The 27,185-nt window shown below is 36.0% G+C and overlaps 1 protein-coding gene across 12 annotated transcripts; it reads left to right on the forward strand.

The window, feature by feature from the left end:
* Window positions 1-15: 15 nt before the first annotated feature.
* Window positions 16-27,185, forward strand: BRD9 (bromodomain containing 9). 12 transcript variants are annotated; one of them, XM_075745214.1, is made up of 18 exons: window positions 19-205; window positions 1,577-1,797; window positions 3,537-3,669; window positions 5,037-5,097; window positions 5,914-6,058; window positions 9,143-9,253; window positions 10,047-10,222; window positions 12,315-12,443; window positions 13,284-13,416; window positions 15,750-15,825; window positions 17,575-17,670; window positions 18,256-18,388; window positions 19,168-19,279; window positions 20,897-20,935; window positions 21,386-21,416; window positions 22,739-22,843; window positions 24,492-24,659; window positions 26,223-27,185. In XM_075745214.1, the coding sequence occupies exons 1-18, from the start codon at window positions 133-135 to the stop codon at window positions 26,321-26,323; spliced, it is 2,043 nt and encodes a 680-aa protein (XP_075601329.1). In that variant the 5' UTR covers window positions 19-132; the 3' UTR covers window positions 26,324-27,185. The 12 variants fall into 12 exon arrangements, with proteins under 12 accessions (XP_075601336.1, XP_075601329.1, XP_075601327.1 ...); XM_075745212.1 differs by having other exon boundaries at window positions 20-205; window positions 21,386-21,457; window positions 22,741-22,843; XM_075745216.1 differs by having other exon boundaries at window positions 20-205; window positions 10,110-10,222; window positions 21,386-21,457; window positions 22,741-22,843.

The following is a 27,185-nucleotide window of genomic DNA, read 5'->3' on the forward strand; positions in this document are numbered from 1 at the left end:
GCGAGCGGAGGTCCGGCCCTTCCCCTTTGACCTGGATCTTCCTCCGCGGCAGGCGGCAGGAGTCCTTCCGCTCTGAGCGCTTCCGGTAGGGGCGCTGAGGGGAAGATCGCGGCTGGTGGTGCTGGCTCTGCCATGGGGAAGAAGCACAAAAAACACAAAGCAGAGAAGACGGAATGGCGCTCGGCTTCCGCCACCGCCTACAGCGGTAAGAGCCGGGGGGCGGTATGGAGCTGAGGGACTCATCTTTGTATCCAGGGACGCATCTACTCCTTTCTGCCGCCGCGGCTGTCGGCAGGACCCGGCATCCCTTCGTGGGCTGGGTCGCAGCGTAGCGCCTGGAGGGAGAGCCCTTGTCTGAATGCGTGATCTGCGGAGGGCGGGCGAGCGCCGTGGAGGCAGGCCTCCAGCGCCGTCCCGTTATCGGGGTGGGGGGAAGCTGCGCGGGGTGGGGACGATGGGAAGTGATGTGTTGCGGGGCCCCTGAGTGGTGGGGGTGCGAGAGGTGAAGCGGGCGGTGGCCTGAAGTAGGCGGGAGGCTGCCGCGTCCGCGCCGAGGCGGCTCGGGAGGGGCACGGGCAGCGATCGCTGGGACGCTGGTGTGGTGGGTTTTGCGGTCAAGCGTCTTTGTGGTTCGTACGGCTGTTACTGATGTATTCCGGTTACTGCACTGGTCGAGTGATACCTGGTGTCGTGGTTTTACCCCAGCTGGCAGCTGAGCACCACGCAGCCGCTCGTTCACTCCCCCCTCATCGGGATGGGGGAGAGAATTGGAAGAGTTAAAGTGAGAAAACTCGTGGGTTGAGATAAAAACAGTTTAATAAGTAAAGCAAAAGCCGCACGCAAGCAAAGCAAAGCAAGGAATTCATTCACCACTTCCCATGGGCAGGCAGGTGTTCAGCCATCTCCAGGAAAGCAGGGCTCCGTCACGCGTAACGGTTGCTTGGGAAGACAAGCGCCATTGCTCCGAACGCTGCCGCCCCCCCTCTCTCTTCCCCCAAGCTCCTTATAAACTGAGCATGACATCATATAGTATGGAATACCCCTTTGGTCAGTTTGGGTCACCTCTCCTGTCTGTGTCTCCTCCCAACTTCTTGTCCACCCCCAGCCATCCCGCTGGCAGGGCAGTGCAAGAAGCAGAAAAGGCCTTGGCCCCGTGTAAACACTGCTCAACAATAAGTCCACAGAACAAAAACATCTCTATATTATCAATGCTGTCTCCAGCACAAATCCAAAACGTATCCCCACACTAGCTACTATGAAGAAAAATCAATCCTCTCAGCTGAAACCAGGACACTTGGTTTCACTTTACTCTGATGAAAATCTTGTGATGTCTTCAGGGAAGGCCTAGGAGTTAGTTACATATACAGGTTTGTGGAAAATCGTGATGTAAAATGTGCTGAACAACTGCTTCTTGGATTTGTTAGTCTGTATTATTATTTCTCTCGCCAAATGTATTGCATATATTTTCAATCTGCAGCAAATTCTTGCAAACAGTATTTTTAGAAGAAGCATCAATAATTGCTGTATACTATCACCTCCGTGTGCATTTATGAAATGTTTTACTTTTTAAATTTAGATTATGTGGATAAGCCTTTGGAAAAACCTTTAAAGCTGGTGCTTAAAGTTGGAGGAAGTGAAGTGACTGAACTTTCTGGGTCAGGGCATGATTCTAGTTACTATGATGACAGATCAGATCACGAGCGAGAACGACATAAGGAAAAGAAGAAAAAAAAGAAAAAAAAGTCTGAGAAGGAAAAAGAAAAGCATCTAGATGATGAGGAAAGAAGAAAGAGAAAGGTAAGCTGTGATGTTTAGAATTTAGACAGAGTAGCCTTCTTCATGCTTGCTTATCAGATCTAAAATCTGGTACAGAGTACCAGAACACCCCCCCCCCCCCTTTTTTTTTAAAACCACCATTGCAAGAAGCTTGTTGTTTGGAGACAGCACTTCACAAATGTAGAAGACGCCTCTGTGTGTGTTGGTGTATTTCTGCCATTTAAAAGAGAGATCACTGTGATGATTTTTTGAACTAAATAAAAGCTTGTTTCTTGTAACTGCTTGCTTTTCTTATCCATTTGCTTTGTCTGTAGGTATGAATACTTCTGGTTTTAAGTTACATGTTTTGTGTTTCAGCCAGGTCAGAAACATGGTTTGCTACCCTTTGAGGAGGGTATTTGCAGCTTTTTGAATGAATCTAGATTGCATTTCTGTTTCTGACATAGAACAAGTTGTTGGATATTGAAATTTATGTGTTTACTCAGAACAGCTTTCTGAAATGTGATCTGTTGAATGCTGTAGTACAATAATCTCCTTGGCTCTTGTTTAGAATAACCTGCATGCTAGGCTTTGTTAGTAGCAAATGGTGTTGTTACCTTAGTTGTCTGTGCTGAACCTTTAGGAATTAGATTGAAATTAGCAAGAAGTCACTGACGGTAGTTACCCCTACAATTTCATTTTAATAGTGTTTCTTTCATGTACTAATGATTCTCTGACCTGAAGAGAATTCTCTGAAGAGGATTTTTTAATTCTGTTCTGTCATGTAGTTTTTCTATTCTTATATGACAGTTTTTTGGTGTTACTTTGTATGCATGTATGGCTAACATCTGTCATTTCAAATTGATTTATTTTCTAGGCTTGTATTTCTTGAAAGTGATATATCTTGTAGGATCATTCAGAAGCTCCTAAATCCAGGGCAGATAGTGGAAAATTTTCTTTATACAAACATTTTCAAATGTTTCAGTTAAGAGCACGGCTGGAACTTGAAATGTAGCAAAACAATTGTTTTTAATACAAGATCTTGCAGCATCAAAACCAATTATTTGTTTTGCCTTTGCTAAATTCTGTGAGGAGGTGTTTGGATATTTCTTTTTCCCCTCAGAACTTCATTCTTAGTGCATGCAAAAGAAGCTAACGGATAGATAAGTAACAAAACTGTAGTTGTTAACAAGGTTAACGAAGGTTTTCTTTTCTGTGTGAACATGAATAATGACTGTAAGATTATGGGAATGACTCAGGCATGCCTTTGCTTTGAAGCTCAGGAAGAGATCATTTACCACTGTTACAGAGCATTTCTTCTGGTTCTTTTGTAGGTTTCCTACATTATCACTTACTTTATTGATTCCTGTTTAATGCACCAGACAACAAAAACACATTGATCAAAGCAGAGCTATAAACTGATCTTTACTGAATAGTAACTTATTTTCCTTTTCTCTCTGGTGTAGCTTCTTATCATGCAATTTTACATATAAATAGCTTCAGAATTTAACATTCTTTTCAGTAAAAGTACAGTAACTAATGGTAGAATAATAGTGTATTAAATACAAAGAAGCAAAAGGTGAACAGTATTAGTTTTAATCAGAGAAGAAAACTGAAAAAGTGACAGTGAAAATGTATGCACTAATGTTTAAAGCATATTATGGCTCAGATGTAGAATGAATATCCCAAACAAAAAAATCACTCTCTCTTACCTTTTTATATGGGGAATTGCATGTTCCAAGTACATTCTTCTAAAATCTGTCTTCTTCCTATTGTGGTAGGAAGAGAAAAAGAGGAAAAGGGAAAAGGAACAGTGTGACACTGAAGGAGAAACTGATGACTTTGATCCTGGGAAAAAAGTGGAGGTTGAACCTCCTCCGGATCGTCCTGTCAGAGCATGCAGAACTCAGCCAGGTGAGCAGTGTGAAAAATTAAATCATCTTGGGTATTCTTAAAAGTACACACAACAAAGCTTTTATCAAAGGTACCAAAATGTAAAATTTCCATGAGGATTTGCTGAAATCTAGAGACTATTTTTTCCAACGTTCAGAACTTTCTGGTATCTGAAAAGTCTATATTCCTCTTGTTGCTTCTGGCTTTTAATAGGTTTGTACTCATGTGACTGACCTTGCCAAGGACATCTGTCTTTGGCTGCTGTTACTTGGCAGAATAAAGCTAGTATTAAAGTATTATTGTGTGTAGTGTTCCACTAATTCTGTCTCCTTAGCATTTCCTCAGCATTTACAGAACAATGGTCAGAATGACTGAAACTAAGTTTTGCTCGATTCAAGGGAAAAAATCCTGTGAAGACTGTTTAGCTGTTGTTATGGTCTTTTTTTATAACCTGTGTGGAGTTTTAATTTTAGTATCTCTATTTTTATCAATTTATTGAGGAATTTTCTAATTATGACTGCACATTAAATTGAGGAATGCTGTCCATCAACTGTCAAGGTGACCTAATAGGGGTAACTGAAATTTTCTGGTCAAAGGTTTATGTCTCTGGGTAGCCTGAAGCCTTGAAAAACTGACAGGCTAAATACCTCATCTTGGTATTGACAAGGCTTCTGTTTTCATCTGCTTGGAAAATGTTGTTCGAAAGCATATAAATTACCTTACCTTTTCTGGTTGAGGGGGAAATGTCTCTCCATTACCATGATGAAATCTAGAATTAAAACTCCAACTCTTCATCATGCTGCTGCTTTAGTTTTTCAAACTTCACATAAAAGCCAGATTCTCTGAAGTATGTACATGGAACAGGTAATTAATATGTAGTGTTTAATCTGCACAGGAAGTGAAATAGTGATCAGTACCTTCCTAGCCAGGAAATCTGCATCTATTTGTCACTCTTTTTGACTGAAAAGATTCAGAGAAGCTAATTGCGTGGGTGTTATGGTAAAGAAACCATTAAAATTGCATAGATAACATATTGTAAGAATATGGATTTCCCAACAGTAATATTTGAGCAACCAAGTTTCACTTTTCCTGTAAAAATACATAACACCTTACTTTCACCTTATTAATACATTTTCTTAGCATTACTCTGATTTAATGTCTGCTAGAGTTTAATGTGATTAAAATTCAGTAAGTAGTAAAGGAGCAGAAATAGTAACTGTATGCTTAGAAATCTGATGTGCTGCTGTTTTGAAATCGGTGTCTCATTGACCTGCAGATCAGTACAAGCTGTACTGGTAGTTAAGATTTTTCTCTCTGGTATTTATATTTTTAAATATACCTATATTCTGTTTCATTGCACTTATCTGTGTTTCTGTCTCAAACTGCAGCTGAAAATGAAAGCACGCCGATCCAGCAATTACTGGAACACTTCCTTCGCCAACTTCAAAGGTATTAAGCGTATTGTATCTACAGCTGTGTTGACGGTGTCTAATGTATTTTTATGTAATGTGTTACTTCAGAACTTCTTATCCTCATTTTCTGTTTGAAAATAGTGCCTAAGACTGACTGTAATGTGTTTGGTAACCTTTGCAACCAAGTCAGACTTGATAGTTTTTAAAGATTAATTGAGGAGAATTATTGCCAGCTATGCAATTCTAGCTTTTGGTGGGCAAGTGTTTTGGGCAGAAGATACATTGTCATTATAAATTTGTAAAATAATGCCTTAGTTTAGGAATTCAAAAGCAGTTATGAATTTTAATGGTTTAAAAGATTGAACTGTTCTCATGAAATTTTGTTTTATTCTCTGTCCTCTGTCAGATAACAAAGCAAGTTTATACTTGCTTACTTGATAATCCTCTTAATTTGGAGAGGCTTTTTACTTTGTTGTTTTCCATAAGATGTTAACCCCGTACCTCATGTTTTTTAATAACCACCACCCCCCTCCAAATATTTAATTTTCTTTTTTTATTACATAGCAATAAGCTGAATTTGGAACTAACTTGAAAATAGTAAACACTGTAGTTATTTTTAGAGGACCTCATGAACAAGAAGTAATTCAAGAACTAGCTGAATCTCTTTCAAAAAGTCTACATACGTGTACTCAAAATTCTCTCCTGTATCAGGAAATTTTTCAAATATGCTTCTGTTTTATGTGAGTGCTTTTCTGAGAGTGTTTTTTCTTTTTAAGTATACCATTAATGTGGTATAAAGCAATGATCATTTTGTTTGTTGATATAAATCTAAATGTATTGTTTTTATTTTTAGGAAAGATCCTCATGGGTTTTTTGCTTTTCCAGTCACGGATGCCATTGCTCCTGGATACTCCATGATAATAAAGCACCCCATGGATTTTGGTACAATGAAGGAAAAAATTGCAGCAAATGAATACAAATCAGTCACTGAATTCAAGGTGAATTGATAGAGATTTAGTTTTTTCAGAAGTCTTTCATAAGAAACTGAAGATTCGTTTTAACTGTAGGAGCCTTTCTTACATTAATTATTTTAATGTGCATTTTTTCAAAACTTAGCAGTTTTGTATGTTCTGTGTGTTAGAATGGGTTTCTTTGTTTTTCACTGTGGGAGCTGTGTATTTGTCAGATTCTTCTACAGTCTACTACAAATTAGTGTGGAAACCAAGAACATAATCTAAAGGTCTGTGGAATTCATGCGGCTAGACACAAAAATCATAAGACTATCACAAAAAGTTAAATGGTTGAAGAACCTGGAACTCTTTGAACACTTTTTTTTTTTTTTTTAATCTAGACCTAGTTAGATTGATTAAAAGGCAATTTTGACATGTCTGCAGGAAAACTCTGGATACACAGTAGCATTTTGTATAAGATTCAATAACAACTATATGTTTTTTATCTTTAATTATCCTGTTTTCCATATAACTTCATTTGGAATGGTCTTTTGGCAGAAAGTTACTTGACAGCTTTATTGGTAACTTGCCTTTGCTATTTTGTGTATTGCTATTGCTGTAATACTTTATTGGATGCATTGTGGTTTTGCAGACAGTTCAGTAAGAACTCTTTTCATGGTATTGCCAGCTCCTAGAAGGAAAGGAGTTTTCTTTAACTGATTCATGAAGTTTTGTTACCTGCCTTCAGTATTACTGTTTTCTAGAGTGGTGTTGATGTAACAATAGACTTGACAGAGAGTATTGGCTTGCTTCTTGGGGTTAATTTCTTCTTTTGAAAGGTCCAGCAATGTGAGCTAAGAATGGCTTATATTTCCTATAGGTGATTTGACAAAGATTATTCTGTTATGTATGTTTTATTTTTCAAAAAAAAAAGGTAGAGATTTATGGGAAATAATAAAGAAGGATTCATAATAGCATTGCTGTCAGCAATGCCTTCAGGTCTCTAAATTCTGTTTGCTTGCTGGATTGTCTTATTCAGCAACTTAAAAATAAAGTTTGAATGGGAGCTATGTGGCTCTATTTAGTTGCAAGCAAGTTTGAAATACTGAAACTGGTGGGATAGCAACCTGAAAAAATGAAAATCACAGTGTTGTTTAGACTGACAGATTCTTTTTTTTCCTGAAGGACTTTATTTCTGCTGATACTCTGAGGAGCAATAAATGGTTGTTAGGAGTCTGTCCATCTTACAGTGACAAAGAGGCTGGACTCCCTTTCTAGATATATGAGTGTACCTAATTCTGCTTATGCCTTTGTAATTTGGTGTAATACAGAAAGGATGTTTATAGGTTTTTGACCTCTAAAACAAGGCCTGCTCAAAGGGCCTTTCATTTCTGATACACCTGTTATAACTAGCTGAGGCTAGTCACAAGCCAATAAATAATCTAAGAGTAGAATCCGCAAGAACCGTTTGCTGCGTTTAGAAATGGGGAAATTGCTGCAGATAACTCATGAGTTTTGCTGCTGAAAAAAAGCATCTACTTCAAAGTTGGGCAAACAAAAGACTTCTCTGTCCTTTTCTGCAGCACTTCAAAGGGCATCACCAGGTAGGTAGCTCACATGGACTTCTTCATGTGCTTCTTGGCTCATAGTTTCCTCCTCTATGTCACCTTTTCAATTTCTGTTTTTATGATGGTCTTGTTAAGCAAAGGCAGATGGCTTAAATGCCATAGAAAGTCCCAGACTACCAGTTGTAACTGTTCACCTACTTGCTTAGTACAGGCTTGATGACAACTACTAAATGATTAGGAGAGCACTGTTCTGACATCCCTGTATGGAAACAGGAAGTAAAACAATTTTTTGTTTTTTGCAGAATCTGATCAGGATTTCAGTAGGGCAAGGTTGTTATTTGTAAACATTGGGTGCCAGAGGAAGTCTTTAGAAAGACTTCTATGTCCAACCACAATAGTAGCCTTTGAAAATATTTGTCTCAGCGAATCTATTCACTAGTCTGTAAACTTCATGGGTTGACTTTTCAGAAAACATACCATTCTTTTTGTGTACACTTTTGCATATAATCAAGTCATCATCAAATATAGTGAGCTTATACACAAAAAACATTTGCATTTGTGTCTACAGAATACATGAAACCTAATTATTTGAACAATCATTGTTTAAATATTGAAAAATTATTAAGAGAGAAAATATATTCTTAAATCAGATGCCAGTTTAATTTGTTAGGATCCAATTTATGAAGTACCTGGAAAGACTACTGCATGATTCTTGGTTATTGATTTGCCAACTTCAGAAATTTTCAGAGACATATAATAATGTCATTTTAATTCAGTGTTTCGTGGAGCTTCCAGTAATGCTTTCTGTGCTTTACTCTACAGATCAGTAGCGTGTGACTAGAGAGAAGGTATTCTAGAAAAAGCTTTTGCAATTTGCAACAAAGATTTTTGGTTCTGTTTACAGTGGAGTGTGTTGCACCTTTGTTTTGGGAACTTGCATTAGTAAAAATTACTTGAAATTATGTATGACAGATAACTGTTCTGTTCTTTTTGTGTACAGTGAGCCTCTAGAAGGCTGTTTCTTATGCTATGAAATTTTCTTTTCTTTTTTTGTTTTTGTGCAAGTAACCAAAGAAGTGGTCAAATTACTACAATTAAAATTATATGTAAGATACTTTGTATATTTCTGATGTCATTGTATTTCTCAAGTCTATTCTGATTTAGAAGGAAGGAAAACTACCAAAAAGTATTTACCTTGGTGCCTCAGTCCTCCTATTAATTTCTTCTGTTTGGTCTGTTTGCATAGGGAGGCAATGTTACATTTGGCATTTAGGGAAAAGTTGGAGGGTTTTTTTCCTTTCTTTTTTTTTCTTTTTTTTCCTTCTTTTTTTTTAAAAAAATAATGAAAAAGCCAATTCCAAACAATACTGAGCATCTTGAAGAAGCAAAAAGCGCTCAAACCTTTGCAATTCTGTGCTACCTGTTGGCTTGCATTTACTCCATGAGCCTGCTGCTAAAATATTACTGTGTTCTTCACAGAGCTGCCATGATGAAATGGTATCTTCCAGTCATTTAACAAAGGAGTTTGAAATTTTAACAGTTCTTTTTGTTTTGTATTTTACAGGCAGATTTTAAACTGATGTGTGATAATGCAATGACTTACAACAGACCAGATACAGTTTACTACAAGCTAGCCAAGAAGATACTACACACAGGCTTTAAGATGATGAGCAAAGTAAGAGATCTATTAAAAAAAAAAAAAAAAAAAAAAAGCAGAAACTCTTTGGGTTTGTTTTTTTTGGTCATACTTACATTTATCATTGTTATTAATTATGTTTCTTTTTACTTCATCCATCTGTGATTAATTATAGTACTGCCTGTTAGCACTGCTCTATTTAAGGGCTTGATAACATTCTTGTTATACCACACCCTTATTTCTCAACCTTATCTGCACCACTGAAGTCTGTAGGAGCTTCTTCCACTGGCCTCAGTGGAAGCAATTACGATCCACATTTAGAAAACCCAAGTGTAAAATATTGCTTCTGGCTGAAGCTTTGAAAACAAGATCTCATTTAAGTTTTATTTCTGCATAAACAAGAAAGCTTTTATTTTTTGAAGATGATGGGTGTAGGGGAGGTTTCGGGGGTTTCACAGATGTGTGCGTGCAAACGCATTTTTTACTCACAGTTGTTGATTTGTAAAATGAAGTTATTTTGGTGAGCTGCTCTGTGTGTGTGTGCGTGTGTGTGTGGGCACGCGTGTGTTGCAGTTATGGTAAGTTTTGTGTAAAATAGACAGTTGTCTTTGCATATGCAGGTTTTTTTTGTTTGTTTGTTTCTCTCTTGATAGTTGGGCTGCAGAAATTCTGATGCCATGCTACCATGACCAAATCATGTTGCATCGCCATTGGAAACGAGGCATTAAGAACAAAATAAGGCCATGGCCATCCCCATCCCATCCCATTATCATAGCATCTTGGCTATGAGGGAAAGGTTAAGTCCCTGCCGCTCTGTCCTTTCTGATTCTAGGAACGGCTGTTAGCTTTGAAGCGCAGCATGTCGTTTATGCAGGACATGGATTTTTCTCAGCAGGCAGCTCTTTTGGGTGATGAAGACACAGCAGTTGAGGAACCTGTTCCTGAAGTTGTTCCTGTACAAGCAGAGACTACCAAGAAATCCAAAAAGCAAAATAAAGAAGTTATTAGGTAAAGGTTTTAATGGTCATGCTTACCGGTTTGTTGCAGCTTTTGTAATATCAGACAGCAGCAAAAAATTGAGGAAAAAAACCTCCTTTCAGCCTTTCTTCTTGTCCTTAGGATAAATAGGCTATTTTATTGTACTGTATTTATTTGTTTATTTATAGAACTAGTTTGAAACAAACAATTGAAAGAATGACTGCATATTCTTTTAAACACAGTTAATGCATATAGAGATATTTTTATCCTTCTTTATATCTATATTGAATAATGAGTAGTTTCTTCTCATGATGGTTTGAAATGTTCTTTCATTTTTAACATAGCCACAAAGACTTTTTGCATTTTGTTTTGGTGTCCCCCCCCCCCTCCCCCCCAAATGATTGACTGTCAAAATCTAACAGAATCTTTCTGGGAAGCCAAAGTGGCCCTAGATCAGTAAATTATTTTATTAAACTTTAGTCTTATCTGGCAGGATGTAGAGGTACAAGAGTTTATTTCTGGAGCAGGTGATAACATCTTCCCAATGAAATCTTGTTAAGCTTCTGTGTAAAATACATGGTTAGTGTAATAGCTGTCTTCCAGCTAATAGGATCCCCTGTGTCACAAAGTTGTGTTTTTATAGCTAAAATCTAATTTTAGTCAAATTAAAGGGTTATATTTTCTATTTTTATGAAGAGATTTTAGCAGAAACTGTGATTTACAAGCAAATTATGTTGTTCATAGACATCATTTCTTGCATAGACATTCTGGGATGTTGAAATTAAATTGTAGAGCATTATGTCAACTGGAATTTTATGAAAATAAAACTGTAACAGAGCATTACTAGTCATATCTTAAATAATCTGTTCATGTAGATATGTTATGCAGGCTTCTTTCTTAAACATCTAAAGTAAAAAAGTGAAATGTAGCTTGTATTTCAAGCTCATGCTCTCTCATTTTTGTTAGAAGTGAACTTTAGAGTTCTAATCGGCCACATGTTTTTTGTTAACACTTCAGGATTTTTGTCATCCTGCTTAATGTCTGATGGAAGAAGTAGTATTTTAATGTAGTTGTTTTGTGGAAATAGGAGACTGCAACATGTATCTTCAAAACTAATTTTAAATAATTTTTTTGGCTGGAACTATTCTAATGTCAGCATACAGAAACATCTGTTGCTATGTCGTGGAGAACTATCAAAGTGTAACTTGTTCCTTTTTTAATGGATTGTGTATAGGAATTAACTGAAAGTACCTTTCTGTAAACAAGACTTAATTGAGGGGGAGGTGGTTTGTTGTTTTTTGTTTTTTTTTTTAAAGATAAGATGATTTGATTTATATAGTGCCCGGAATAATAGATTTTATCTTCTGATTAATTCTTACATAAACTCCGTTACAGGAGTAGTTTTGTACTTTGCCACTTTTTGTGTGCTTATCTTCAAATACAAATAGATTACAGAGAAAGAAATTGACACTGCCAAGCAATATAGTACTGCTCTATGTTTAATATCCACCTTAACATACATTTCAGATAGTTAAAAATAACTGACCTTTAATTTTATCCTGATAGCAGTTTCCTTGCAATCAGTTACAGTATAAATTTGCTTTCCTGTTTTTTTCAATGTTTATATAAATTTAGTAGTTGGAATTAATTTGTTTTTACTAATTAACTTGACCTTTTAAACCCTTGTATTTTGGCATCAGTAGGGTAGACATTACTCTTTTTGATGTACAAAAGAGATTTGGGGGGGAGAATCAAACCTAATAGCAGATATTTTTGCCTTCATATTTCACAGTTAAAAACAGAGAAAGAGTTGAAGTCAATGTTTGCAAAGTGTGAAAGCAATTTAGACCTCTATGTTGTAATTTTAAAAGTGACTTGATCATTTGGATGTCCAAATATCTAAGTAGTTTTTGAAAATTTTGTCCAGGATGATGCAACTTTCTGAACATTCTCTCAAAATTCTTGTCCATTAAGTATTCTGTAGAGTGTGATAGAAAGTGCCAGTTGTTGAGGAGTTTCCTGCTGTGTACACCCTTTCTTAAAGTTTCAATGAATCAAAAATCGTATAACACATTTGTCTCATAATAGTATGATCCTGTGATCTTTTTATTGTCTTTAATAGCAAAACTTTCTTGTGTATCGGATCTGAATCTCTATACAGAGAGAAATTCTTAGCTAAGCAAATGGAAGAAGATACCCCAGGAGAGAGAAATGGATTTGGTGTGAGGAGATGCTCTACCCAGTACCTAAGGTGTTTGGCCCTAGTGTCTAATGTCCATATAATGCCCTGAAAGATTTTGATGTACAAAATTTATTTTAAATATATAATGAAGACTGCCATACCCTATGATATCTTCACACTTTCCCTTATAATACTACCTTTCTCAGATTTTATATAATAACTAAGATATCTCTTGTTCCATCTTAGGTATGCTTATTTGTTATGTTTTTATTGTTTTGGTGCTTTAATGAAAAGAGATCTACTGAAAGATAAATGTTAAATTCTGTAATGTCAATGAGAAGTAATGGTGTGATTGATACTGATTAGGAATACTATTTGCTGGTATTAACAAACAGGAATTAAAGGACTCCCTGTTAGACTGGGAGCAGTGTCCTACTTCTACAAGCAACTAAATGACATAATTCTCATAAATGCAGCCTCGTTTGTTTTTTTGTTTCTGAGGTTAGAGTTACACAGTCTCCATTCCCTCATCATGTAATTTCTTTTCTGCATCTCTCTTTTTGGAATTTGTGAAAATTGTATATATGTGCATGAGGGAGACTAAGGACACATACAGCATTCACCTTGTGTTAATGCAATTTTACTCCCAATCTCTGTTTTGTAATACTTCCTTTATTTTCATCAAGGTACAGAAACAATTACATTTTTGAAGTTCAGTAGTTTAGTAGTTCTCAGCTTCTGCTGCAAAACTTTTATTTCATAATATGATTATAATTCCACTTAAATGCTGAAGTAGACTGACACTGGGAGAAGAGTGGGACTGATTGTTCTATTTAACAAACCCAGAATTCAGCCCTTTGTTTGGTTTTAGCTTTTAATTTCTACAGCTACTTCTCTTCTCTTTCTTAGTTGCATATTTGAACCTGAGGGAAATGCATGCAGCCTGACAGATAGCACTGCTGAAGAACATGTCCTGGCACTAGTGGAACATGCAGCAGATGAAGCTCGGGATAGGATCAATCGATATCTACCCAACAGCAAGGTCTACTGCACAACTAAGTTCACAGTTTGATTTTGTGTCTGACTATTTAATGCTTTGTTTCATCTTAGGAAACAGGCTTTAGTACTACATTCTTTGAAACTAACATCTAGAGTGTATGCTCTGTGTGGAATACCAATATGACTATTGTCTATCATTTAGTACCCATGAAGCCTATTGTAGGGTGTCCTAAATGGATCTCAAGTTGCATTGTCTGTTGAACATCTTTAGAAAGTAATTTGTAGAAAACAGTGAAATGTTGCTCAGTCTTGAATCTGGCTTCCTTAATTGCAACACTTAGCACTGAAAGTGTTTAAAATAGCATCACACTCTTCTTGTTGTTGCAACCTCAGAAAAAACAAACTTTAGCATAGATTGAAGGGTTATTAGGATTTCACCCCCTCCCACCTAAGGATTTCAGGAATTTTTAAGTGTTAAATTGCTGTTTTCAGTGAGAAGTCCAGAACCTCTTGTAGTTTTGTACCTACAAGTAGTAGCTGTCAGCTATAGCACATTCTTTGCGTACAAAATACAGACATCTTCAGTGACTAGGAGAAGATAGCAGTAGTTTGTACATGTGGAAATTTTGGACAGCGCTAACCACAGGTTTGATCATCTTGAATGTGATTCTAGTACTGTTCCATGTGTTTGGGTTTTGTGCTGTTCCTAGAGTTAGAAGGAAAAGCTCAGTGATACCATTAGTGCAGTTTTCTTAGCATAAACTCTTTCTGGGCTGTGTTTTTCTTAGCTGTGTGATAATGGTGGATTACTTCATGCTAGGGTTGGAGTGAATGCTACAGTCATTTGCTACAAGCCTGTGTTGAGATATGTTTACTCTATTTCTGATGCATCCTGTGAAGTCTTACTACCACCATTATCCTTTGTCCTCATTTCGCATTGTCACATACTCTAGTGACCACTGCAACCAAAAATAGAATCAGGATATTGCTACATTCTGCATTTTCCACCTATTTTTTAACAACTGTTGTAGAAGAAACATTTGCTTTGAAGCATTAGTGGTAGCCATTTTGTCTTCAAACTTAAATGTCTATTTCTTGGACAATGGCCCGTGTTATGCAGTTACCTTAGGCTCAACTGGATTAGGAAGTAAAGCCTCAAAGAACAGTGGGAGAAGTTTTAGCTTCTTCAATATACTTCTGTTTCTTTGGATAATTGGAAGACTTGCTAGGATTGAAGGCTAGTTGAAACCTGCAAAATATGAGTGGCTTTTGAAAAACCTTTTAAAGCAATACCAATCTTCTGCTAACTGCTAGCTTTACCAAAAAGGTGTCTCATGCTGATGCAGTCAGTTTTGGAGCATTCAAGGAAGACATGTTCTAGGTGTACAGCTCTTAATTATCTAGGCTGTTAATCAGGTAGACAACCTGCTGCAGATCCCACTGAATCTAGTAACACTAACACGTTCTTAGAGTTCAGCTGTTGTTAACTTTTGCTATCACTTGAAGATATTGTTCCTGTTCATTCTCTTTCCAGCATATCTCACCTCTGTTTTTATTATGTGCCAACATTAGCTTTGGTCTTACATATGGAGAGAGTTTTAAACTTTTTGAGCAGGAGGGGGGCCGAAAAATAGGGAAGAGATTTACCGTTCAATTTACTTGGAAGTATTTACTAATATTTCTTTAGGGAGAGCATAGTTTTAATTTTCTGTCTTTACTGAGAAGTTACAGTCTTTTTTGCATGATACATGCGTAGTCAGTTTCTGACATTGATATAGTTTGTTGCATTAGTTCTATCTCTATCTTTACAGATCCCAGCGTGTTCTATTGTCTTTTACATCTCTGGCTGTCTTTTTAGCATTGTGTTTGTGTGCTCTAATAGGTTTGTCACAGCACTTCATCCTCTTTAAGAATTTGATAGTGTGTTCATAAAAGTATTTCTAATTAGAGAAAGTTGTGGGTGAGATAGGAAAACAAGCAGTTCAGTCTAGATTTGAAAATAAACAGTGAGGTAGATTGTGGATAGGAGTAAACTGTGTTCTAGGCTTGGCAGTCAGAAAGCCTGGCTCCATACTAATTATAATGGAATTGGTTTTGTCTTGGATGCAAACTTTAGATCTGATTTAGGAAGATGAATAAGGAGTTGTATATATGACATACAGACTTTTACTCCTAAGTCTTCTGTTCTGAAGCATTTGCTAGATGGTGATAAATTGTGACACAAGATTCTCTGTATTAAAAAGGGAATACCAGAATGCAGGATCTGAACACAGCTAAAAATGCTTTTTATAGTTTTCTGTATAAGTAAGCAACTCCTTCTTTGAGTTTGGACTGTTTTGAATGATTGCTTCTATATCTTCATGGTTCTATTTACAGATTGGTTATCTGAAAAAAAATGGAGATGGAACTTTATTATTTAGTGTAGTAAATTCATCTGATCCAGAAGCAGAAGGTAAATGCCATAATCTTTCAAGCAAACATTTGTAATGTTGAATGTTTTAGCAGATTTGGAAGTCTTAACTGTATATACAGGTCCTGCGTAGCATAGACGAGGTTGTTTTTTTAAATTAAACAATATTCCCCAAACCATTTTCCCCAATAGCTGTATTTAGTATCTCCAATATAAGATGTTTCTCTTTGTGTTTCAAATTTTCACTCTTCAGATGCTCTGTTTTACTGATGCTGACAGTAAGAAGGAAAAATAATATCTACTTATAAGCATTTATACATGGCTACAACTTTATAGAGAATTTGGAAAACAGTTCCAAGTACCCTATTGTGTTAAAATGTAATAGACAAAAGGTGAATGAAAGTGCTGTAATCCTATGTGAATATGCAACGCAGAGATGCAAATTCACAGTCTTTTATCTTTTTTTTTTATTTCCTAATTTAAATTATTAGCTAAATTTCAGTTTAAGTTAATTAGGCTTTGTTTAATTGTTTTTCTTTAGTTCCTTGATGTTGTCTGTGGGTTTTTATTTGTGTTACTACTATACATTATTTATATTGTCTTGTGCTTTCTGCTTGTTTCAGTTTCGAGCTCAAAATGCAGAAGTTTGTAATGAATGAAATGTCATAGTCTTTATGCTGCTGTATGTCATGTTGATTTAGCACTTCTTCTCTGCAAGTTTTTGAGATTCACAGCTTACCTATTGTTGCATTGATGAATTCATGAACCCTTTTGATAGTAACATTTCTGTTGACTTTTTGATTGGGAGATACAAGCCTGTAACTCTATTACTGTCTAAATTCCTTTTGCAGTAATTTTTTCTGAAATTAAATTGAGCATTTTGGCTGCCATCATGCCCTTACCTATTTCTGATAAAAATTAAATAATAAAATTAATGTGATTTAATACCTCTGAAATCATGCCACTGAAAATTTAGATAGTGATGGTAATGGGAGCAGAGCAAGTTTTCTCTGTGTACTATAAAGTACTGTACTGCTTCCTGATGTTTCTGTGCCCCAGAATCTTTTTTGATTGTTTGTATAGTTACTACTAGTTACACTGAATTTACAGTTAATAGTATAGTCTGAATATTTGTTATAGTTTGTTGGGGTGTTTTAATCCTAGTAAGGTTTTAGGGATAAACATGCTTTCTGTTGTTCAGTAGTTGAGCATAATTACCATTAGATTCCATAACAGCCAGAGAGATTTGAAATAACCGGAAGTGTCCTAGATGCTGTTGGGATTTTTTTAAATTTAAAAGCATATTCCAAATTATTTGAGCCATTTTAATTAACCAGTTCTCAGAACTTTAGAAGAAAGACTATTGCTATAGCCATAATGGTGATTTTCTTAACAAGACATTTTATGCGGTGTGTGGATTTCTGTAGACAAACTACCACTTAGTCAACAAGAAATTGCCTTTGTCAATAATATCTGGATCTTGAATGTTTGTGAATCAGCTAGTAAAGAATTTCAGATGCTGCTATATACTTTAAGAGTGAAATAACTAAGCAAGCCATAGGTCTTGTGAATAAGAGATGGAAGCATAGGTACAGCATGTGTTTGAAATTTAAATGGACAACCTGAATTATACTACTTATCCTTAATAAAATTGTACAGATCAAAAAACATTTAGCCTTTATGGTAACTGCAACTTTTTAAAATAGCAAAATTTAAATATTCACCATAAATAAATTTTAAATATGAAATGCTTTCCGAAAATTAATATCTTATTTTAAATCAAATTATTAGAGGAGGAGACTCACCCAGTGGATCTGAGTTCACTGTCAAGCAAATTGTTACCTGGCTTCACTACACTGGGCTTTAAAGATGAACGAAGAAATAAAGGTAAATGCCAAAGAACGTGTTTTAACTTTGTGTTTTGTGTTAGTGTTATAGCCACGCTAGAAGCTTTCCAGTAATGGTACTCCATTTTCTCTCGAGGAAAGACTTTTTCCTGAGCAACTGCACTTAGAGTTGAAGGAAAAAAACCCCTTTTGGTCATTTGCATTTTTTATCATATGACAAGGATTTCACAAACTGTGGATTTTTTTTTTTTCTAGTATTATTGACATTTTTAATAGTTTCTAATCTGCTCTCCAGAAACTGATTGGCAAACAACAGTGAAGTAGACACACACAAAAAGACGAAATATAAAAGGGGGTGGGGAGATGAATCTTTTTTTCTGGGAGTGAAGTGGTTAACTTCTTTATTTTCCAGTAGTATAAGTACGTTTATTTATATGGTTAAAGTAGTTGTGCTGATTCTAGAGTCTAGAAGTGTCCTTGAGATATTGTTCTTGATTTCAATTGAAAGAAAAAACACACTGCACTTTCAGTACCTGTTTCAGAAAACAAGATTTATTTTTTTTCCCCCAAGTGATCTTTTACACTTGTGTTAATCGTTTATCATCTCTTCCTTCTACCTGTCTAGTAACCTTTCTTACAAGTGCTAGTACAGTACCTTCCATGCAAAACAACTCTATATTTCATGATTTGAAATCAGATGAAATGGAACTCCTGTACTCAGCATACGGTGATGAAACTGGGATACAGTGTGCCTTAAGGTAAGTGCCTCCTTATTAGGAGGCCTAACTTCTCATAGCAATTTTATGAAAAGCAATTTGGACTAAATGTCAGTTAGGAGCCTCCAAATCCTGATAACGTTTTTCCAAAACTTATTTTAAAAATAACTCACTATAAAACTTGAAGCCAGCTGTCATCCTGGTTGTTGGTGGTGGGTTTGTTTTGGGTTTGGTTTTGGTGGGTTTTTTTCCATTTGCACATTTAAGTTACCTTATTTTACTGCAAGGCTGTTACAGATCTTGTGATTAGGGTCTTTGACTAAATGATATTACAGCTTGCTAAAGATTTAGCATTTTGCTTTAAACCCAGCAGTAAGTAGGTTTACATATGCAACTAATAGGTTTCAGTGACTTTAAAACAGTGATATTTTTCAAGGATTTTCAGAACAGATAAAGCTACTTGAAAAGGAAAATGACACTTTTCATTAAATTTTTCCTTGGAAGGAAAGAATTAATCACAAGTACCTTTTTTTTTTTTTTTTTTTTTTTTAAACCCACTACCAATGATAGTTCCAGTAAAAATTTGCTGGTAGCTGTGAAAAACAAGTTTGCATATACCTTTACTTCCATTTAAAAGAAAAAAAAAATAAAAACCCTGTCTTGAAGGCCTTAATTGCTTTTCTGAAGCAGCATAGAAGAGTAAAAGAACAAAGAAAATGTAGGTGTCATGCACCATAGTTGGGGAAAACCATATTATAACTTGAAATATTTTTTTTAAAAGTAAACATTTTCTGTAATGCTTATATCTCCATTCCTACTAGCTTACAAGAATTTGTGAAGGATGCTGGAAATTATAGCAAGAAAATAGTAGATGATCTTCTGGACCAGATCACTAGTGGAGATCATTCCAAAACTATTTATCAGCTAAAGCAGGTGTGTCCTTGATGCACAGAAATATCACAAGCTCATCAAACAAGAATGGACCTGATTGCTTTTTAATATTGTATGAGATGTTTGTTTTCCACTGTCAGTTTAAGCAGTGCAGGCTTAGCTGTTCATGCAACCATGCAGCGAACCAAATTAGAAACTGAATTAATCAGCAGAGAAGTAATCTTTTTATTTTCTCCAGCTAGATCAGTTCTCCAATGTGGTTCAATATGTGTCTGCAGAAAGGAAGAGGTAGGGGAGCGCAATGTAGCGGGGGGGTAAGGGACCAACGAACTGAATGTTGGGCAGCCCTGCCACTCAATCTCATGACTTATGTATCTGCTTCTGAGTTATATTGCAATGCTTTTGTTAAGGATTTTTTTTTCTTAATTTAAATGCAAAATACATTCCTTGTGGAAGGATTAATTATTTGGAAGATTGAAATAATGTTGGAGAATATATTAATATTGCTGTACAGGTATCTATTACCCAACAGTGCTAACTTTTTAATTCATGTAGTATGTCCGAAGGAAAAACTTTTAACTTATTTCCAAAAGCACTTTAGCTAGGAGATTCATACTAAGATTGGAGAAGAGATTTTTCTCAGAAGCGTATATAATTCTAGTGGGAATGTTTGCATTCCCAAGACAAAATAGACTACCAGAAATTGCAAAATCTTGTTTCATGTTATCTTCACTCTGAAAGCCACTGTTAGTTTGAAATAATTGTCTGCTGTTGAAAAATGATAACATTCTGAATGATTCAAGAGTAAGGAAGGGGGGTGGGGCATGGATGGATGGATGGAAGGTGTAAGGATTTCCTGATATGGTGGAACTGAGATTATGCTAAATCTCTGCAGACTTAGAATAGAATGGGTGATGTTTGGGGAAAAGGAGACAATAGAATGAAAAATACAGAGGATACTTCAGAATTTTCTGGCTATTGTATATGAAATGGGAAGAAATGTAAAGGATAAATTAAAAAAAATTTGAAAGTTCACAAAGTTAAAAATTAATATTTAGAATATTCTTCTACATCTAGAAATATGTATATACCACATGTTGAACTTAGCTTTAAAATAAAACATGTGCCTTTTCCTTTTTGCCACATTGTTCTATGAATATTGTTCCAAATGAGAATTTCTGAATACCTTTTAAATGGTCAATGGCTATTGACACTTAGAAATGCTGTTCAGTTGTGACTTATGTGGATATGTACAGATTTTGTGCAATTAAATGTGTTTCAGTGATGAGATGCCATGGTGTTTTATGCTTGAGTATTTTGTGCTGCTACATCTGAGTAAGAATGAATATCTCTGAAAGTACAACCTTTAATTATTTGGAATCAGAAGTTACTGAAGTAATGACTAAGATAGTGCACTTGAATATAAAGTTCATGGGTGGAAGAAATTGTGTAAGGGGACTCAAAGTTAGTTAAAATGCATAATACTGAAATACTTCAAAATTGTAACTGTTACATTGTAATTGCATTACAGATATGCGAAAAAGTTAGCTGTCTCTAGCCTCGTTTTGTGTGTGAAGTTTGAATTACTTGAAATTGTACAACACAGAAGTCTTTCTCTTATGTTGAATAAAAGTAATTGTTAGTATTCTTTCTTTCCAGAGGCGAAACATCCCAGTAAAACCACTGGATGAAGTTAAAGTAAGTTATGCTGATGCTCGGCAAAACCTACTCAGTTTAAGGTTTTTTAAGTGTCTTGGCATTTAAAGCAGAGAAAGTGATGTTCTCTGGGCTTCCAACATTCAGATTCCTAATTTTATTTAACATGCATCTGTTCTGTATAATAATAGAAAAAAGATTAATAAGTGGAGTATGTAATGAAGAAGAGACTGTTAGGTTAGGCCTTAAAGAAGCTGTCCTGGTTAGTTCTAAATTGTTTACGTGAATGTATATAGTCACCCATTAGAGAAGAGCTAGTCTTTATTTTTTTGTAAAGCTTTTATGCAGACATTACAAAATATGATAGTATTCTGTGGTGGCCGAGAATCTGATCATGATAAACCAATAAATTACACAAACTAAGAGTATTCTTAGGAAACATTAGTATAAGCTATGAAATGCTAAGATCCAAAATATAATTTGGTTCTTTAGGTTCTGCCGGTTCTCATTAAAGAAGAACACAAGTTGCGTAATACCTGTCCGGATTCTTCGAAACAGATTATGGTAAAATGGTTGGGGGGCGGGGGGGAAGGAGTACTGAGACATTCATTTTGTTTCTGTGCAAGGATTTGCATGCTGTGAGGTAGAAGATTAAAATCACAGTACGTAAAAATAAGCTTTCAGTACCTAAAGTGGATTCTCTGACACTCAAGTCTATTTTAGTTAGTGGCTTTGTTTGTCCTATTGTTCTGTATTCTCTAGTTTAATTCAGCATGCATAACTAAATTTCAGGAGCAGAAAGGCCACTTTGGAATCTGAAAGGTACTTGATCTGCTGATGAATATTTGAGGTTCAACCTAAAATGTAAAAGTGGAAAAAAACAGTAGTATTTATCAGTTTTACTACATCCATTGAAAATGTCTATTAGAAACTAGGGGTAAATAATGCATACCTTACGCTTTTACAACTACTAGTCACATCTTTCTTTAAGTGGTACAAGTTTTTATCTTGCAAATTATTGTGACAACAGAAAATATGCACTATAAATATTCCTTATATTTTGTGGAAAGGTTTGTATTTCTTTAGAAGATGACTGGTTAAGTTAATTCATGAAAGTGCTAAGTTTCATTTTCATATTTCTAAAAGATAATACCTAGTTGCATATTTACCTACATGTCTTATTCCTCCCACTGGAATAGGCAATCTCAGAGAATTCTGTTAGAATGTATTTTGAAGCTTAACAACTTTTACTTTGATCTCTTAATTTTTGCCATTACGTAGCAATATTGCAACAGGTATGGAAAAAATGAAATTTTTGTAGCACAGGCTGTATTTCATTGTCCAAATGTGTAGAAAAAATACTTGAGAGATCAGGTCCAGTTGATACTGTGTGTAGGGAGGCCCACCTTACTGGTTTTATTAGTCTTACTAAAAATTTCAGGAAATCCAGTGTTGCAGAAGGTGAGGGAAAAGGGGATCCTGGGAGTGGTTCATGATGGGGATATTGATAATGCTTCCCCCTCGCCCCCCACCAGGGTTCTGCCATGGGACAGGGATGAGCAGAGCATGTAATTAAGTTTCAGAGGATTCGGTAATGTTGTTTTCAACAGTCCTGGATGATGAGATGAAAGATATTTAGACTACCCTGCAGATCCCTTGTCAGTCATATGACTGGTCTGTCCTGGAACCATGTTTGAGCTGCCTGTGAGTTGCAGGTTAGCCAAGATGGTTATGGATGCTCCAGTCTTTAGTGTTGTGGTGTATCCTTTGAGAGTATGGATTCATGTGTTTACCTTAAACATTAAAAAGTTATTATGACAGTCTTTCTGTTTCTTGTATTTTAATAGGTTGGAGAATCTGCTGGAGACAGTAACACTTCTGACTTGGACTTTCTCTCTATGAAACCATATTCAGATGTATCTCTTGATATTTCTATGTTAAGTTCATTAGGTAAGTAAGTAAATATACAAGCCATGAATTATGGCGTAGTTGTACCATTTAGGCAAAATAACAGCTGGATTTGCGAAGAATAAAACTGTTCAAAAAGTAGTAATAAGTCTACATTTGACATAGGTAAAAGTCTAGGGCTGGTTCAAGATAAATGAAACCTTGGTCTGTTTTTTCCTTTGAGACATCCATGTGCTAGCCAAGCTACCTTTTCATGTACTGCTGAAGAAACCAAAGTATTTGTACCTCACAATTTTGATAGCTTTGCCTGGTTTTTATGTGTTCATAGTAATGTAAATTTTAAGAATCAGCGTGGAGCTTTGGCTCAGCAATGTTGTTGCTTCATATGCTGTCTTTTGAAATAACTTTGGAAGTAGGCAAATATGTGAAGCTCAATCATATCACTACTTGGAATGTCCCAAAACAAAAATCAGAAGAAAATTCAGGTGTTGGAAAGACTTTAGCTTCAAATAAGGCAGTTGTATGAAAGCATTAGGATGTTGTTTCAAATACACATCTTTGATAGGTATCCTTCTTTAAATACTAGAAGTAATGTTCCCATTTCTGCAGGCTGCTGAGCTGGTCAAATGTCTTCAAAAATGTCATCACAAAAAAAACCCCTGCTTATGGTTTAAGATGCTGTTAATTCAGAATGTGAAAGATGCCAAAATATCTATTATAAAACATAACAAAGGTAATTGAAAGCTTAAAGAAAAAAAAATTTCTACACATTTCTCCCATAGGTGCAGTATTTTTGAAAACCACTTAAAAGCTCTGATTATGCTGTCACACAATAATTTTATTGCAGTTCAATAAAAAATTAGTATCTGTTTTATAGATAATATTTAGACATACCAGTCTTACTATGAACTTCTTGCTCCACTGAAAGCTGCTTATATTTTTCTTCTTTGATCTTTCTGTAAATACTAATATACTTCTAGATTACTTAGCTTCCAAGGAGAGTTTATGGCATTATTTCTTACCATAATTCTTGCAAAGTTAGCAAGGTCTACATTGAAGACAGCCCAAAGAGAAGCGAAAGAGTATGTTTTCCTGTTTAAAGTTGAGGGAAATTTTGTTAAGTCTTCAGGTGAAAGAACAGTGTATGTTGGTACATACTTCCAGTTCTTTCCAATTTCATAATTTTATTTGGCTTACTTTAAAATCAGTGTAGCTGGAGAAGATAGAGGTTGTTAAAACCTTCTGATGGGGATTTCTTCACCTCCATAAATTACATGTTCTATTTTAACTGTATTTTAAGTTATATTTGAGTAATTTTTCTCTTTAATTTCTCTCCTTTGCTGCAAACTAATTGTATTATTTCATGTCTGGAGTTTAACAGATGAGGAAGACAAATTGAGCTCATATGGTTGTTAAGTTAGTTCAGTTTCAGCCTATTCCCATGGCACTCTCCTTCATCCTCCAATATCACAAAATGCATTTCAATATGTATTTCTTGAAACTGAAAACAGATCTGCAGCTGTTGCCTTTTAGAAGTGGAAAGGAAAATGCAAGATTGAGGTTGTTTGTGTAATAGACAACACTTGTGCTAATTTAGTTTAGATTTTTTTTTTTAATAGTGACTTGATAATTCATGAGTCAATCTGCATGTGCTAATTATGTGTTTTGGTTGGTAACTGGTGGTCCCTAGGGAAAGTGAAGAAAGAACTTGACCATGACGATAACCATTTGCATCTGGATGAAACAACTAAGCTGCTGCAGGACCTTCATGAAGCTCAGGCTGACAGAGTGGGATCCCGGCCATCATCCAATTTGAGTTCTCTCTCCAATACCTCTGAAAGAGACCAGCATCATCTTGGTAAAGTTACTTGTGTCACAGAATTTGCAGCATTTCTGCTCTAACTGAAACTGGTTAAAACTTACATTTTAATTTACATAAACGTTTGCATGAAATTACTCTGATAAAACAGTGTGCTGACTACAGGATATGCATGGCAAAGGCAACTAAGACGACATACTTTTGACCTGTGGAATTAAGGATGCTAACTGTGGTGACTTATTTTTTTCATTAGGCATGATTGAAGTAATTGTGAAGTAAATTGATACTGACTGGCAAATCACTGTATGTACTTGCATTTTATGCTCTTAGAAATACCAAGGAGTATATGTTTATTTTACTTTGGCATAGTTGTATGCAGCAAGTTACAGGTGGGATTCTACAATAGCCTTCCATTGTCATAGAATCATAGAATGGTTTGGGTTGGAAGGGACCTCAAAGATCACCTAGTTCCAACCCCCTGCTGCGGGCAGGGACGCCCTCCACTAGACCAGGTTGCCCAAAGCCTCATCCAACCTGGTCTTAAACACTTCCAGGGATGGGGCTTCCACAACCTCTCTGGGCAGCCTGTTCCAGTGCCTCACCACCCTCACAGTAAAGAACTTCTTTCTAACATCTAATCTAAATTGACCCTCCTTCAGCTTAAACCCATTACCCCTTGTCCTGTCACTACACTCCCTGATAAACAGTCCCTCACCAGCTTTCCTGTAGGCCCCCTTCAGGTACTGGAAGGCCCCGATTAGGTCTCCCCAGAGCCTTCTTTTCTCCAGGCTGAACAATCCCAACTCTCTCAGCCTGTCCTCATAGGAGAGGTGCTCCAGCCCTCTGATCAACTTGGTGGCCCTCCTCTGGACTCGCTCCTACAGCTCAATGCCTTTCTTGTACTGGGGACCCCAGAGCTGGATGCAGTACTCCAGGTGGGGTCTCATGAGAGTGGAGTAGAGGGGCAGGATCACTTCCCTCGACCTGCTGGTCACACCTCTTTTGATGCAGCCCAGGACACAGTTGGCTTTCTGGGCTGCAAGCGCACACTGCCAGCTCATGTTGAGCTTCTCATCAATCAATTCCCCCAAGTCCTTCTCCTCGGGGCTGCTTTCAATCCATTCCTCACCCAGCCTATAGTCGTGCTTGGGATTGTGCTGACCCACATGCAGGACCTTGCACTTGGCCTTGTTGAACTTCATGCAGTTCACATGGGCCCACCTCTCCAGCCTGTCAAGGTCCCTCTGTAAACTGTAAAATTCAGTGATAAGAGAAGATGATAGCGTAACATACCACTTAACAATTTGGTGCCATTTCTGAGAAGGTAGGAGATGATTGGATAATACTCAATTACACTTTGTATAATTTTTCAACTTAGAGTAATGGAATAATGACTGCTTTTTCAAAAAGGATCTCAATTACTGAAGAATCTTATAATTTCCTTTTCAAAATCTCCTGTTTAAATATAATTTAAATGTCTGTCTTGCTTTAAAAGTCTGAAAGGAACATGTGAAATAACCATGCTGTTTATATACATAAATATCTCTCCATTATTTTTTCTGTACTTTTAAAGGTTTTCATTTTTTTTCCTATATTCTACAGGAAGCCCCTCTCATCTGAGTGTTGGAGAACAGCAAGACATGGTTCATGATCCCTATGAATTTCTTCAATCTCCAGAAACCTCAAATGCCACTACTAACTAATCTGACGTGTACTATATATATTTTGTGTTTTGATTGTATTATGTTTTTATAAAGTTTTTGTCCATGGCAGAAACCTCAATTTTGTCCTCTCTTCTATGAGGATTCCTGTATAATATTATAATATATGCTGGATTGAACCAAACAAAACCCCCTACTTAGTGCATCATGTTGTTAGCAACGTACCAAAACCTGCTTTTGATTTGTTGAGAGAGGTTGTTGTCTGCTGGTGTGTGAATCTTGACTGAAAAACAACAAATAATGTCTTAGAAAAATTTTTATTTTGTAGAAACTAAAAAGTTATAATTTTTCCAGTATCGTGGCAGCAGTGTTTAAATGTTTTTAGTAGAATTATCTACCACTTCTGTTCAGGTCTTAACTTGAACATCTTCAAGGAGAAATAGTTTATTTCAGCAGTGACAGAACTGCATGAATTGTGATCATTATTGTGTTTCCCATCTCCTAACCCTAATAATCTGTAGAAGTTGTTTCTGTTTCCCCATAATTTTAAATTTTTTTTTTAATTGCTCTAGTGAATACTTGATTTGAGAGTAACAGTACTTGGTAATTGCATTAAAATGCTCACTATGAGAATTCTAACCCTGGATCTAAAAAAGATGGATGCTTTTGTCATCCCTCATGTCTTTAAACACAAAGAAGATAGAAGTATTATATTTTTTATTTGATATGTATATTTACTTGGATGGAAAAAATACTGGATAAGGTATGCTTTTCAGTAATTTTAAAATAAAACTTTTATAATTCGGTACTGATGTAACTAGGGGATTTTGTACCATTGATATGTGCAAGCTGGACAAATGTTATGAATTTACAATATTTTGTAAATATTAATAAAAATACAAAA

Source organism: Balearica regulorum, chromosome 2, assembly GCF_011004875.1.
Source record: "Balearica regulorum gibbericeps isolate bBalReg1 chromosome 2, bBalReg1.pri, whole genome shotgun sequence".
Classification (NCBI taxonomy): domain Eukaryota; kingdom Metazoa; phylum Chordata; class Aves; order Gruiformes; family Gruidae; genus Balearica; species Balearica regulorum.